General features: G+C 37.2%; 1 protein-coding gene across 1 annotated transcript; it reads left to right on the top strand.

The window, feature by feature from the left end:
* Positions 1-342: 342 nt before the first annotated feature.
* NSMCE1 (non-SMC element 1 homolog (S. cerevisiae)) lies at positions 343-14,495 on the top strand. The gene is given in 8 exon segments (XM_009895275.1): positions 343-500; positions 8,964-9,085; positions 10,243-10,320; positions 11,649-11,795; positions 12,758-12,874; positions 13,830-13,950; positions 14,423-14,457; positions 14,460-14,495. Coding segments are annotated over 8 exon segments (774 nt in total). The 5' UTR covers positions 343-382.
* Positions 14,496-15,424: the final 929 nt, after the last annotated feature.

Below are 15,424 nucleotides of genomic sequence, written 5' to 3'. Positions count from 1 at the left end.
TTACACTCTAGACAAGTTACTGGGAGATGTAGTAAGCAGAAGCATCTAACACAAAACTATGAAAGGTGTTCTGCTGATGGTTACACATACAACACTATTTTCAGTTTGGGGCTATGATAGCACAACGCCTACGTTGTTTTATTCTGTAGCTAAAATTAGTTGGGCTTGTTCTTTTGCATCCTTCTTGTAGGACCTTGGAGTTAGTCACCATCTGTATCCTGAGAACAGCCTGGGGGATCTGCTTTTTTGCCCTAATTCAGTGTTAGAGAGTTTAATTAAAATCTTTTGTGTGCTTGGACTGTGTATTTTTAATTTGCGTGAACACGTGCATTAATTCCAGCTTACACCTCCTACAGCAGTTGAAGCCTGGTGGAATATTGCGATGGCAGCTCAGATGACGGATGCTCATCGACGGTTCTTGCAGGTCCTGATGTCTCATGGCATAATGGAAGGATCAGAGGCTAGGAAATTACACAGGCGCTGCTGTGAAATCCATAAAGGTGTGTTTCTCTTTTGGAGAAAAAGTAGGGAGATGGAAGAACTATTTTTTTTTTTTTTTCCTGGTGCAGCTTACAAATAATTAGCTTTCTGGAAAGCATACACCATCTAAAAAAAAGTTAAAAAACTTTAATGATGTGAGTGTTCTCTCTCTTTCCTAAAAGATAAAATAATACAGCAATAAGGAAACTAAGTTTTAATCAGGTCAGACTCATACAGAGCAGTTTTTATTTTAGCAAACATGTTTTTTTTAATGTTATACATTTAAAAAAAAATTTTGACATTGATAGTGCTGAAATTTGCAGAATGGTTTTTTTCATACTTATTTGGAAAGATTTCCCTTGCAATATAATTTCAAGTGTATGTTGTTACCCATCTTGAGTAAATCTGTCACTTCTGACCGATTCCATGGTCAGCTTGTTAGTTTTATATATGCTATAGCAAGCTGAATTTTGTGGCTCATGTAACCAAAATTTGGTTGTATACAATCAAATCCGTTTGGAGTTCATGTTCGAGCTTAAACAGTACAGAAATGTATAATCAACTCAATAGGAATTTTTTTTTATAGATTTGCTTGCAGATCAGAGATCTGTATTTCATCTTCACTAATTTTGAAAATGTGGTGGGCACAAACTGAAAGAAAGCTGTAATGAGTAATGTGTTTAGCACTAATTAATCAGAGGTATTAGATGTGTCAGTTGCTGGTTCCCAGAAAATAGTGAAAGAACAAAATTCCTCTGTTTTCATCTTTTCCTTATTTATGAATGAAATTTAAAAGGACAAGGAACGTGTAAGAACAAAAAGTGCCATTTAAAAGGAGACACCCAAATACTGTTCAAATTAGTGATTTTAAACCATTACTATTGAAAGGCAGGCAACTCCAGCAAATGTTGTTTAAATTACATTCTGAGATCTAATATGCACTGAATATATGTCTCAAGTTATTTTCTAGTTCTCTAGTATTTATGACTTTAAACATAAAAGCTGTCTTAACAGTTATTTGAGGGGTTTAGTTCAGGATATCTGCATGAGTCTGTTGAGAGCTGAACCAGTAACTGCAGGGGAACTGAACTGTTAGTTGCTGGTGGCTAACTGGGATGATAACTTTACATTTCCATCGCTAACTGTTTTTTGTCTCTGTTAAGAGGGAGGAGACTGTTGTCACTGATGTGCACAACCTGTTGTGAACTCCATCTTGCTTTGTTGCCACAAGTGGAGTCCTTTCTGGGAGATGGCACTATTTTTGTATTTTCCTTAGTTAAAAGGAGTCAAACAGACTCCGTAGGTTTTCAAACTCTTCTGAGCCAAAAGAGCTTATTTCAGCACCTCCCCAAATTTCTGATTGAAAAAATGGAAGCTTTTTACATTGCTTTTTACAGGTTTACTCCCGTGCTTGTGACAACCAGGCCACTCTGATTTGTAATAGAATTTATCGTAAATGCTAGAGTTAGCCTAAGCCAGTAGCATAGCTATAATGAGTTTATTGTGTGTTCAGAACAAAGAACCTTAAGAAAATGAACGTTATGGGTGGATTCTGTTTTCTGTATGCAGGGTCAGTGAGCTGTACTGCAGTAAGAGCCAATAGAGTTATTATTCATTAGGAAGGTTTATTTAATAGAAGAATTTAGAAAAAAATGGCTCCGCTGCAACTGCTGCCTACCAAGTACTTGGTATTTTTTCTGCATAGTGACGGAGTGTAATGGAAAGTTTGTGACATTACACAGATACAGTGTGGGAGTTTTAACTGTTACAGTTTTATTAAATGCTCTACCTAGGAAAGCTTTTTGTCCCATTGGGAGGTAAAAGGATGTTGAACTTGACTCACTGAATGGAACACTTCCCCCCACATTTGTTTTATGAACATAAGAACCAGTGGTTTGACAAACCCATCCTTGTTAGGGGCAAAGTTAATGGTATGGCAATTTACGAGAACATGGTAATAGCATTTTTATGAGGAAACTCAGTCTGACTAGACTGTTTCTAGATGTAAGTTTTTATTTTGATGTAGTTTCTTCAAATAAATTTTAATCCTGCTTAGTGCAATCTGAACAATAATTTTCAAACTGGATCCAAGCTAATGTTACTAAAACGAGCTTATTTGAATTAATTCCTTTCTCCTGGAGGTTGTAAGCTTTATGTAACAAGGCTGTCTCCTCTCTCTGACATTGGTTTCCTTAAATACAAAAGGAAAAAAAGCTGTGTCAAATGAAGTCAAGTCATATAGTAACTAGCTTGTGCAGCTTCTGAGCAAAGTGATCTGAAAACTTTCCCTCTTGGTGTTTGGCACATTTTCTTGTTCTGGTTTATTTCAAAATCTTAAACCTTTAGGCCAGGAGATACTGTCTTACTTTTTGTGTATCACCTGCATGCTCCCTGTTAGCAGACACGTGTCTGTGCTAAAATCTGCACACAGCTGTGAAGGAAAAGCTCCTAACATCTATCAAAGTGCTGTGTAGAACCACTAGAAAATGTTAAGATTAACACTTACTCTCAGCTAGGATACAAATTGCAGGCTTGTTGAGGAAGGTTATTATAATTGCTAATACTTCTTTACTGGAATCCCTTAATGTGTGCTCTTTCTGTCTGCATTGTGTTATAGCTTCTCCACTTATGAAACCTATTATAGTAAAAACTTCAGGTCAAAGTTTAAGACATCTTGCAGATCTCTAGCATTCTATAACAGCTAAGGTACCACGACATTCTCAGCATCCTTTCTGGAGTGGCTTTGTGTGTTGTCTGTGGGTTCAAGCTGGTTTTTCCTTTGTTTGTGTAGTCGGGGAAGTGGTAGTATCCGAGTTGGCTATTGTTGAATCCCTTTACAAGACACCGTCTGTGGGAGGAGAGTATGTAGAGTATTATTCTGACCCTGACCCCAGCCTGAAATCAGGAAACGCTAAAAAGTGGGAGAGTTTGTGGTTATTTTTCCTGCTGTCTTCCAAGCCAAGTGAAGTGCTTTCATAACAAGCTCTGGGCTTACACTACTATAAATAGTACAATTGGAAATATGGTGCCTCTCCCCTGGAAAACATATCTCTCTGTAATAGCATGACTTCTGTTTGTTCGTGGTTTTGTGTTGGTTTTTTTTACAGATCATGGAATAAATATTGAGATTCATGTGCTCTCTGTCCCTTGATAGGTTTCCAAGTTTATTAGTTTTTCTTGGATTCAGCACATCTTCATTTGATGACTATTTAAATATAACGTTGGGCTTTTTCATGACCAGCATTTTATTTTCCAAAGACATGGTCATTCACAAGCGTTTTCTTTGCCATATTCTTCAAGGCCAGAAGGTTAACAGAAAACACAGATCCACTTTCTTTTCCTATATTTTTGATGAACCTAAGGATAATTTGGAGGGACAAAATCAGGTTGCCTTTCAAACCGATGGCCATATTTACTGAAGGTAATATTTATACAATTCATTATGAAATGTAACTGTATATTAAGTTACAGTGAAGTTCATTAGAAAAATGGTTGATACAGTCCATATATGAAAGGATGTTTAGAAAAATGGAAGAATAAGAGAAACCTGCTTTTTTCCTGCCCATTTGGATTTACAGGAGTGTATGGATTAACCATTCATTAATGTGCATTGTATCAGACTGGCATTTGTCTGACTGTGTTTTGTGTTTTATTTAACTGGCTCGGTAACTGAACTCAGAAGAAAATAACTGCTGGTATCAACTTTAGTCTACAGTCATACCAATTTCTAAAGCATAATATATTTTGTGCTTGGCTGTTGAAAGACCCACTAAATAAATTATATGTATAAAAGCAGGGATTCATAGAATAGACAAGCATTTTTGCTTTACATGTTTTGTATGTCTTTTAGTATTTAGTATTCTAGGAAGAGCCCCAGCAGCTGCTCCTATGTGTGACCCAGTGTGCTCATTATGCTTATATCTTGTCTGCAAAATTCAGCTAGAGCTTGGAGGAATCTTTGTTATCTGTGGTGAAATTTGCAGATAACCATCTGTTTGAAGTCATATACATATACCAGAGAAGTGTTTGCATTGCAAAACAACAGAAAAATCCACTGTACCGTTGTTTAGATATTTTGCTTTATAGTGCATCAGATATGTCAAAACTAGAAAAAGAAAACATGGCTCTTGGCTCCTCAAACTAGGCATTTTTGTGTAGACAATGAAGAATATCAGAAGGCACTGACAGAAAAGGGACTGGGGAAGATCAGTGGGAGTATAGACAGTGAGATCACACAATTCCCCAGCAGTACTTCGCTATAGCTTAGGGAACGCTTTTTAGTAAATACACTTCAGGTACTTCTCTTACGTGTTGTGGGAAAAGTGAATGGTGAGGAAACATTTTGGTGAGGATGAGATGAGGTTTTCTGGTGGATGGCTGTACTTTCTCCCATCTCATCTGCATCATATTGGCCATGACTAGTTGTGGAAGCCAGGCTTCTGCCAGGCTCAGTAGTATTCTTGTATCTTGTCCCAGTGCTACCCACTCTACAGGGGCTCTTCTGTTTTTACTGTGGATTGTATCTACTTTCTATAGAATTTAAGGTCAGAACGAAGCAATTTGTTTTTGTGTCCTGTGTAACGCAGGCCAGATTTTCTGTTAAATATTTTTTGCTGCATATCAGATGCCTTGTAGCTGGATAGAATCATAAAATGCAGAGAAGCTTATCAATTACTCATTTAGCTGTTCTTGTAATGAAGACTGACTGTATCCCTTGGGTCAAAATTCAATACTCGCCGTGTTAAGACGACTGAAAAAAGATGGGATGTGCCAGTCTCCAGTTGTACTGAACCAGCTCTGTCGCAGAGTGTCGGTGTTAGTCATTGCTCCGGTAGTGGGTTAGTGGTCACACTTTAAAACTGAAGTCTTGGCTATGAGTCCTTACTGAAGTTCATTACAACTTTTCAAGTGTATCAGCATTGCAGTGCTGGTGAAAATCCATCTGCACTGTTTGAATAACAGTATTTTTCCTCCCTAAACTCCTGTGCCATCTGTTTTTGTTCTAGATTGTTATTGCAGAAGTTTTTCTTCTTCCCTGTGGTTCTATTTTTCATGGAAAGTCTGAAACATATTGTAAATGTATGTGTAGAAAGAGGTTTAATGTGAATGGTTTCATGTGAGTTTAAAATAATGTAAAGCAGGATACATATAAAAATATTAACAGTGAATGACGTAGTCATAGTTCAAACGTCATTAAGCTCTCCGAGGCAGGGATTGCCAGGTTTTATGTATTTATGTATATAATACCTTGTGCTGTTACAAGGAAGTGTTCTGGCTTGTTTTTCATGTTGAACGGGGGGGGGGGGTGGGGGAAGTATTGTACAACATGTTGCTGCAAAGTGTAATTAAGAATGTTTTGTTTTTAAAGGATTTATAAACAAGCTTTTAGATTCTCTTACCGGTAATGGTTGTGTTGCTTCATTTTTTTCTAGCTATAATAAAGTTAGATGGCAGCATTTTCAAATCTTGATAGGGAGCTTCTTAGTGTATTAATCATCTTAGTACTAACAGAGTAACGGAAGGAAATTGGAAAAAAAAAACCAACACAAAACCCCACCACGTTTTTTTCCTCAAATAAATTAACTTTTCTGAATGTTTTATTCTTCTTTTATTCTTCTGTGAAATGAAAACTGAGCATCAGTGACTTAACATGACAAATTACTTTGGATTTTATTCTTCATGGCTTGTTCTAGCTTTTTGTTTAATTCTAAAGTTTGCAAACTGATCATGCCAAAAGCTGTTGTATAGTTTTTATTTTGTTTTAGTATATTAGTTTTTTAAATATGGTTTGAAAATCAACCATAAATATCAACACCAGTCGCCAGTGGCTTAAATTACATCTGGTCGGTGTCATCAAAGTAAAAGAAAAACATGACATTTTCATAATGCTACTTTGCAAACTAGAATTGTAATTAATCTTCTGCTTAATCTTCTGGTTGCACAGAAGATGGAAGCTGAAGTACCCAGAAATGATAACTATGTGTTTAGGTTTTATATGAGTAAAGGTCCTATCTCTTTTCTTATAAAGCATTCACTCAGCTTATTTATAGTCTTTTGCTGTAGACACGGGAGCTTTAATTTTATAACGGTGCCAGTATATTTTTAAATTTATCATGAAGCTGTGGCATCTCAGACTAAGTAATAAAGATTCCTGTTGTTCATTCATCTTTAGGCAAGAATGTTTAAAATGGTGTCTGTTGAAAAGTGATAATTAACCAAGAGTGTAAGTTTGTTATGCTACCTGCTGTTTATAGTTTGCATACAGACACATTCAGAAAAGTTTCTGGTTTCTCTGAGCACCTTTGCTTTATCTTCAGTGAGGGATCTGTTCAGCTTTTCTGTGAAAAATATTTATTATTAAGAGTTTGTATAAATTTAGGAAAAAAAACCAACGTGAACACCCCCAGAATATTTGTGTTCCACGTATTTACTGTTTCCTATTTGCTCATCTGCTATCTGTCATTGAACGGAAATAATGTCTTCTAAATAAAATGCTCCCAAGCAGTGTTGTAGGGTAACACATACTGAACTCTTTTTCTAATGCTGTCACGTGTTAACTTTATTAAGTGTTCAGAGCTGAGAATTGTTTATTGGCAGAAAGAATAATAGCTGGTTCCTGCATATACTTGGTTTTAAATTTTATGAACAACTTTGCTATTCCAGTACCCAATTATGAACACAACAATTTCCTCTAATTTTATTTGACTGAAAACAGATTACAACAAGTACATCTGTGATATAGTATTAGTTGAGAGAGAAGAAAATAATTTATTTCTGTTACAAAAAATAATTTACAGCAATTGTAACTAAATCTTAGATTATATTTTTTTAAGGTACTACGCTTTACAGGGGAAGTTACTGGAAAAGTAACTGGAAAGTTTAATCCAGTATTTTGGAAGTAGGGTAGTCTTGGCTCCAGTATGCATCTAACCTACTCAGGTTACAACAAGGTCTTCTTAAATACAGTCTTTAGTAGAAGTACTATTGACACCTCTGAGGTATTTTACCAAGAAGAAAGGACAAAGAGATTCCTGCACACGCATAGTTAGAATACAAAGATTGTGGATACTTAATGAAGATTGCATTAGTCTGTATAATTTCTCATCAAATCTGTTGACAGTAAATAACTTGTTTTCAGCAATAATGTATTTGAATGAATGGTTTCTATACAATCAGTTGCTATGGCTGCCTGTACAAGAACTGCTTTGTAGAGATAAACTATAAGCTTTTGCAAATAGTAAAGGGCATCTATCATTTCTCCTGAGTCTGGAATTGTAAATTTTTTATGGAGAGCTTGTATCCCTTTTTTTCACAGAAGATCTACTTGGGCAGCCGTTCATCTCTCATTAAAATGTTACAGCTGTTGTAAAAAAGAATGTTCTTATGTTATCCTTCATCTTACCCTCTTTTAGATCTATCACTAACACTCCCTGGCTTTGATGTATGCAGTGTTTGCTGCTGACAGGTGCCAGGCAGGTGGCACGACAACTTGACAAAATTATACTTCTTTAATATTATACTTTATTATTGTTCTTCCTGTTTGTTTCTTTTGTTCACTTAAGGAGTCATATATAAGAATCATGAACTTTCTGGGCAGGAACATCCTGTGACTGATGTTTTTGCATTGTCCTACGCTGTATGGTGGCATTTTGAGAGTGGGACGTCTGTCTGATGCTGTTACACAAGTGATGGATGCTTATAACTGAGAATAGTATTAAGTTAGTGATAACTGGTAGTATTTTTGAGACAATCATTTCTCTAAAGTTACGAGCTGTTACTTAGCTCTGTTTTTGAAACCCTGGCCTGCTGAAGTCAAGTTTTGCCACTGACATCATTGTGTTTTGGATGGAAACTCGTGAGGGTGTGTGGTGTTGCTCTGCCGCCAAAAGCCATAGCACCTGCTTCTACGGAATGACTCCGAAGTCCACCTTAATTATGTACATGGTAGAACTTCTGCTAGTATTTAATTTGTTTTTAGAACATGACAGAAGATACTAGCTGTATTTCTACAAAGCTAGAATTTTAAGGTTTTTTGGTATGTAATGTGATCATTTACATTCTATTAATTTGTGAAACAGAACACAAAGGAACAAAGAATCCCCTGTGTGTAAATGAGAGAAAGCAACTGTGGTTTTGTATTGTGTATAATAATTTTTCCTGGTCATGTTTTATTTTCAATTCAACTTTCTGCAAGTCACTGTAATTAACGGATTAATGTTGCGAGTCCCATACAGCGAGACAGAACATCTGGACTCTCTCTCTGAACTCTGACTTTCAAGGAGCTGAGCTTCTCTGAAGGCTAGTAGTCAGCGCCACCATAAAATGATATGTCTGCTGAATATAGCAGACCTGTTTGAATTCTGCCTCACTAACTTTTAGCTCTTTTACCTAGGGAAAAATTGTCCTGGCAGATAAAACATAAGAAGTTCTGCTTCGTGTTGTTTGGGTTTTTTGTGTATGTGCTTTATCTTGTTTATTTTCAGTCTACTATGCGCATGATAAACTGGATGATTTCGTCAGTACCATTAACAGCCATCTCCAGCCTTTGTTTATGCAGATCCGGAAAGGAATGTCGGAAGGTGATGGGAGAGCACATTATGCTTTAGTAAGTATGCAATGTGCTGCCATCGTGTGGTTTCATTTCTCGAAGCTAGCAGAAGGAGCTTCTCGTGTCTCCAACTTAAAATTAACCTTTTAATAACATGCCAATAAAAGGTCTGCACACCTTCCGTTTGTAAACGGGGGAAAAAAAAAAATCTAGCTGTATCTGTGCATAATAAACATAAGGCTGTCCTTTTCCTACAGTATATCTATAATAGAACTGCTATTTAGAGAAAACAAAGAGAACCTAGAACTGAAGGCTGCGTGTGCCAGCAGGCTTCTTACTCTTAGCAATGTCTTGTGTGGTTTATGTGGGGCTGTTCACGTTACGCTGGCAGTGGCTGTAGAAGCTACTTCTGGAACAGGGAAGAGGGAGGATAAAGTGCCAGCAGCCTAGGTGTGCGGAAGTGGAACACAGCAGCAAGGACTACAGCAGCGTCTGATTTATTTAAAATAAACATTGCTTAAGTGCTGAAGTGAGAGTTCTTTTTCACAGAAGAATTTCTTTCTCAAAAGGAATTTTTAAGCTAGAAAACACAGAGAGCCTTCCAACTTCAGTTTTTTCTCTTAAAAATAAACCTAGCATAAAAGGGTTCCTGAGGAATGGCCTATAAAAAGTTTCCCTAGATGCTCTGAAATGTGCATGTCAGAGAGGGAAGGTTATATAGTAATTTCAAAAGACCGTACAGGAGGCATTCTAACATTAGCTTCTGCTTTAACCTTTCTGGGTCATTTTGCCAATTAAGTTGAGCCAATAATAAATAGCAGTAGCATGTGCAATAAGAATATCGAATAGCAGTAACTGTTTTTCACAGTGAAACAAAAATGTGTATTATAACATAGTTACTGCTACTGTCCAGCATAGTATCCTGGTGTAATATATTAGTTCTACTATATGGAACTAATAGTCTATATTAGTTCTGTAGCGGGGAGGGGGGGTTGTTTAAGAACTTGGACTGGGCAGAGGCAGGGGTTGTAAAGAAAGGACTCGAGTACCATTGAGTGCCATCTTTAAGGAACAGCCTCTTTCATGCCACTTAAAGAAGTGACATTTCTATTAATTGTAAGATGATGTATTCTTTACCCAGAGGATCTTTTACAACTGATGGTGTAGAAATACAAAAGCACTTTGATTTCACTTTAAGTATTTTTTTTTTGTAGGTGAATTTGGCAGAAACTGAAATAACTAAAATGGCATCTGACTATACAGAAAATGAATTAGAATTGTTCAGAAAAACAGTAAGTATGTGTTATTAGTTAGTAAATCACATTATTTGTGAAGATACCACCTTAAAACGAATGGAAAAGGAAATGAATGGAGATGTGGTTCAGAAACTAGTTGCCATCCTAACTAAGTTTATCCCAAATTGAATGGGGGGTGGGGTGGTCCTGTGTGATGGAAATAATAGGCAAGTAATGATGTAAACTGACATCAGCAATATGGGACTGCTCCTTGCAGTCAGTGACTTGACGTACCTGCTTTTAGTTAAACAAACACCTTTCTTCAGCATTTTCGGTTGTGATTGCTGAATTTACTGGCTTCAGTAGCCTAGTAACACACAGTCGATTTTAATGCTAATAACATACAAGTTGGATTTGCTGATTTGAGTAGAAACATTTGTCTGTTGCTATTGCTTAGCTGTATTTAATAAATTAGTCAGAATGCTCCTTTTTAAACAAGAAAACATACACTTAAGAATTTTCTAAAGTTGTAAATAGAACTATTGGAGTGAGATTCTAGCAAATTTGATGTCTAATTTGTTATGAACAACCATTAATGTGAGTTGTGATCATAGCTATGCATCTTGCATGTTTTGGTGAGTTGTTCTCATAGTGTCTTGAACTTTGAGGACCTAATTTCTCCAGCCACTAGACTTTTAAATTTTTTTTTGCACATCCATTAAAATAAAATTTTCAGTATAAACTGGAAAGAGAGGTGCATTGACTATTCTGTGACAGCTGCAAAAGTCTAATCTACATGAAAAGTACCCAGAGATTTCCCCGCCCTCCCCCATTACTGGTGAAGCACCTACGCAGCCATGTCAGCACTGCAGAGATGGAATTATCTTGGCACGTAGTAATACTGACATAAAAACTCTGCATGCTGCTGTGTGATGATGAGCGGCAGGAATGTTTCCAATGAGAGATTTTTTGAAGATTGGTAATACTGCTACAACCTTCAAGTGCCAGGTAGGTTCAGTGGGACTAATGACTCCAGAATGGACAAACTTTAGTAGTGAGAGATTTTTCCTCAAAAGAACCTTGACAAAGAGCAGATAAAAAAAAACAGATTTGTCACCCCTGAGTGTATGTTCAAGGGTCCCTGAATGCAGCTTCATTTAGGCAGCACAGTACAGTTCTATTTGTGGAAATGTTTCCTTGACAAAGGTTAAAGCTGTCAGGGTAACAGTGACTGTTTCAGCTTTTGGCCTTTGTTTTACAGTTCTGGTTTGAACCATGTACTGTAGTGTATCTCATATGTATGGATGCTAAAAAGCTGCATATTACTCTAAGGTGTGTCTATCCAATTGCATTTTTTTAATAGTTGAAAATATTTCTTTCTGTAGATGGACCTAATCATTTCATCAGAAAATGGCTTTGCCTCTTCTACAGATATTTTAAACTTGACCGACCAACTTAAGACAAAGAAAATGAAGAAAAAGGAAGCAGAACAAGTGCTGAAAGTTTTTGTGGAGGATAAGTGGCTCTCTGAGGTAGCTGCTCTATCTTTTCAAGTGTTTGTATTTTAATAGGTCTAGCTATTATTTTCTCATGGATGTGATGGCTGAAACTGGAGCTGTTCTTTAATGAATGACGGCAAAAATGGTTTTATGGTGGGGCCTGTGCTCATTGCCGTTCCAGTGATTTTTGCAGAAAAGGTAGTACTTTTACAAAGTAAAAGTCCTTGGGTAGGTCTATATAGGACAACACGGTCTCGGTTTCTTGTACCTGAGCTGGGTGGGTATGTGAGTAGAGCCCTGCATTGCGGCTTACAGACATCCTTTGTACACAACAGCACAGCATACTTAAACTTCAGCTCTTCAGGGTGACCAGTGCAGCCACTTACATGCAGACTATCCTGAAAAGCAGTGAGGCCAAACATGTTGAAAACTCTACCAGAAATGCAGGGGCCACTGCACATTTTTAAATCTCCTTTACTTCATGAGGGAGAAATTGAGATTAGCTTACTGCATGGACACTGCAGTTGCTTCCCAAGACAAGTGAGACCTCAATCCCTTTTCTCCTGGATTCACTGCATCATAGATCTCCAACTTGCTGTTATAAGTTTAATTATGTTAGAGTGATTTAGCAGAGATTTTTCAAAGATACCTCAGGCAATAAATGCCTAGATTTTGCTGAAAGCCAGTAGAATTTCCGCTAATGTGCAAATGGAAGGTCCTGAAACTGCATGCCTTTGTTAAAGAGAGCATGCTTGTTCATCTGTACTTTCCAAGGACTAGACCTTTGTTAAAGGTGTGAGATCTTTAGGCTGATCCTCTAAACAATTCTGCTACTTCAAAAGTATTTCGGCTTTGCATTGTATTAGTGTCAGCATGTTAGTTTCGTGATGGCAGAAAAAAGTGCATGTCAAATGCTTGCTAGCAGGTGGCTAGAAAAGTAAAAAAAAATAAAAGGAATTAAAAGAAATTCCTCATCTTGCCACTTGTTTCCATAGAAAAACGGAGAATATACTCTGCATACTCGCTGCATAATTGAGATGGAACAATACATTCTCAGCAACTACCAAGATGTGGTAAGGAAGTGTAACATCTGTCACAGCCTTGCCATCCAGGTAACACTTGTTTTATTATAAATAAAATATTATTTATTTATAATACTTGTTTTATGCAGTAGGCTTCTGCTGATGTATTTATGTGGTCATAGCTGAAGGTTTGTGATACTTTCCTTTGAGTATTAGGCAGGCACTGAAAAATTCTGGTCTTGTAATCTGGTAATGCTGCCCATGTATATAAAGAAAATATCTTTTTTTTTCAGTGTAGGTATTTTATCTTCTGTCTTTGGAAAAAAAAATCTTGTCTTGGAGCAGTATCTCCAAGTATAAACTTGGAGAAAGCAAACTCAGCCAATGACAAACATTATTGTGCTGTCTTGCTTTCCAAAGCAGCAGGCTAGAGATGAACTCCTTAAATAGGCAAAACAGTGAAGTGATAGCTATCTTATCTTTGGACCTTATAAAAAGCAGTCTTCATGTGACATATGTTTATCTTTGGTCCTGGGACTTTGGTTCAGAAATTGCCTGTGTCTTGGACTTCAGAATGAACGTGTATACTTATATATAGCACGCTGAAGCACTGTGTTTTGATAGCTGGTATGTTACCAGTTTAGTCTTGCATAAGTAGTTACAGCCTGAACTCCTATTCCAAAATGACTGCATTCTCTTGCTCCTTAACCCTGTATCATCTTCTCATCTTCCCAAGTAACATGCTTCTATGTTACTTTTTCCATCCCAACTGGTCGCCTTTATTGCACCCAAATATGCTCACTGTTGTTTGTCTTTCAAGCTAAATTTTGTCCATATAGGGAAATGGTTACTTCCTAGTTTCCAGGAAAAGAAATCCTTTTATCATTTACCAGCTTTGACTTTTGCGTATCCACCAACTGTCCTGTGTGAACCATTCTTTGGAATAAAGCGTTACATACCTGCTGCCATTTGTTAACAACTCTATGTCAAACTGAAGGACAAGTTAGAAAGATTTTTTTTTTTTTATCAACACTTCTTATTTCAGAGCCAAGTATGTGAATCCTGTGGAATTGGAATGCATTTACCTTGTGTCAGAAAGTACTTTAGAGCTCAGACTGAACCACGCTGTCCACAGTGTAATGATTTCTGGTCTTGTGACATTCCAGGTACCAAGCATCCTATTTTGAAAACAATTGAGTATAATAATACTACAGAATGGATTGTGATATTCAGTGGCACTGCCTGTATTCTTTATAACTGTAATTGAACATCAATTATTTCCGACTTTAGTTGTACGTTTCAGACAGTAAACCATACCTGGGCAACACTGAGCCCTGAAAGTGCAAGAATTGTGCCTTATGGTAACTAGCAGATCCTATGCATATTGTTTTTTAACAACATTCAAGGGGGGGCGCGGGGAATAGGGGACAGACACAACACATGACAACTGGAAATATTAAGCTTCTAAGAAGAGCACAGTCTCTTCAGAATTCCTCTGTTTAGCCAGGGAAATCGGACATTCTGAACAGGAATACAAGAATATATAGAATATATAAAGCATTTTCAAAATCTGGAGGTTATACGATATCATCCCTTTTTTTGTGTCATTCATTAACCTTCCTTTTGTTTTCTTTACAGGTATGAGTCAAATAGACTCCCAGTCACCATCAAAAACAGGGAGAGCAGAGAAGAGCTTCACTCCCAGCATTAGACGATGATATTAAAACTTGCTTTCAGTGAAACCTTTTTCCCCACTCCTGCAGAATAGCCAGACTGTATCGTATTCATTAGTAACAGTGCATTGTTCGGTATACTTTTTTTTTTTCCCTGAAGTTTTATGAATCTTAAAATAAAAATATCATTGACTTTCCTGTTCTTCACAGTTATGCCTGCATAGCTTTCTTGGAGGCCGTTTTGTGTATGTAGTTCTCCATATCCTTGGGCTGGGACTCTCAGCGTGTGTTTGGGAATGAAAGATGTAACTATTTCTAGTCAATCCTGCAAGCTGATCTATGCAGGTGAACTATTAGAAGAAGCCTTTCTCAGCAACAGTGTTCCCTATTTGCCCAGTTCTAGTTGTACAACTGAAAATGAAACCTGTTACTACCACCACAGAGCTTTAAGTAGGTGAAAAAAATCAATGCAGCACTTGTGGTCTCATCACTAAGGCAGTTGGCTGAGTATCTGATCTAGGACTAGAGTTTGAACACTTTCGGTTGGCACTGTTGCTTGGGGTTTGTCCCTTCTTTGGACACAGAAGAGTTCATCCAACATAAGGCCAGGTCACAAGCAGCTATGCTTAGTACGAGAGGAAATACTCCTTCCCAGTTGGGAAGGAGTAGGGCAAGACTTTTGGGGCAATGCCAGCTTATGTGTGCAAAGTGTTGAAAAAACAATCATCTTAAGATTCTTTTAGGTTTCAGTATTAGCACTTAACTCTGAAGTTTTATGTAGGGATGCTTTTTCCCTTAAGAGTGACTTGAAAAAAAGACAAGGACTAGATACTGCCAGGTACCAGAATGGAATGGCAGCGCATCTTTTCTTGATAGAAGTGTGTGACACTGCAGAAGGCAGTGTCAACAGTTCAGCTGCTCGTTAATCAAAGTACAATTAAGCTTCAGTTTACTTAACTGCAATTAA

Source organism: Charadrius vociferus, unplaced genomic scaffold, assembly GCF_000708025.1.
Source record: "Charadrius vociferus isolate BGI_N301 unplaced genomic scaffold, ASM70802v2 scaffold600, whole genome shotgun sequence".
Taxonomy (NCBI): Eukaryota; Metazoa; Chordata; class Aves; order Charadriiformes; family Charadriidae; genus Charadrius; species Charadrius vociferus.
This window is presented reverse-complemented; position numbering and strand designations above follow the sequence as displayed.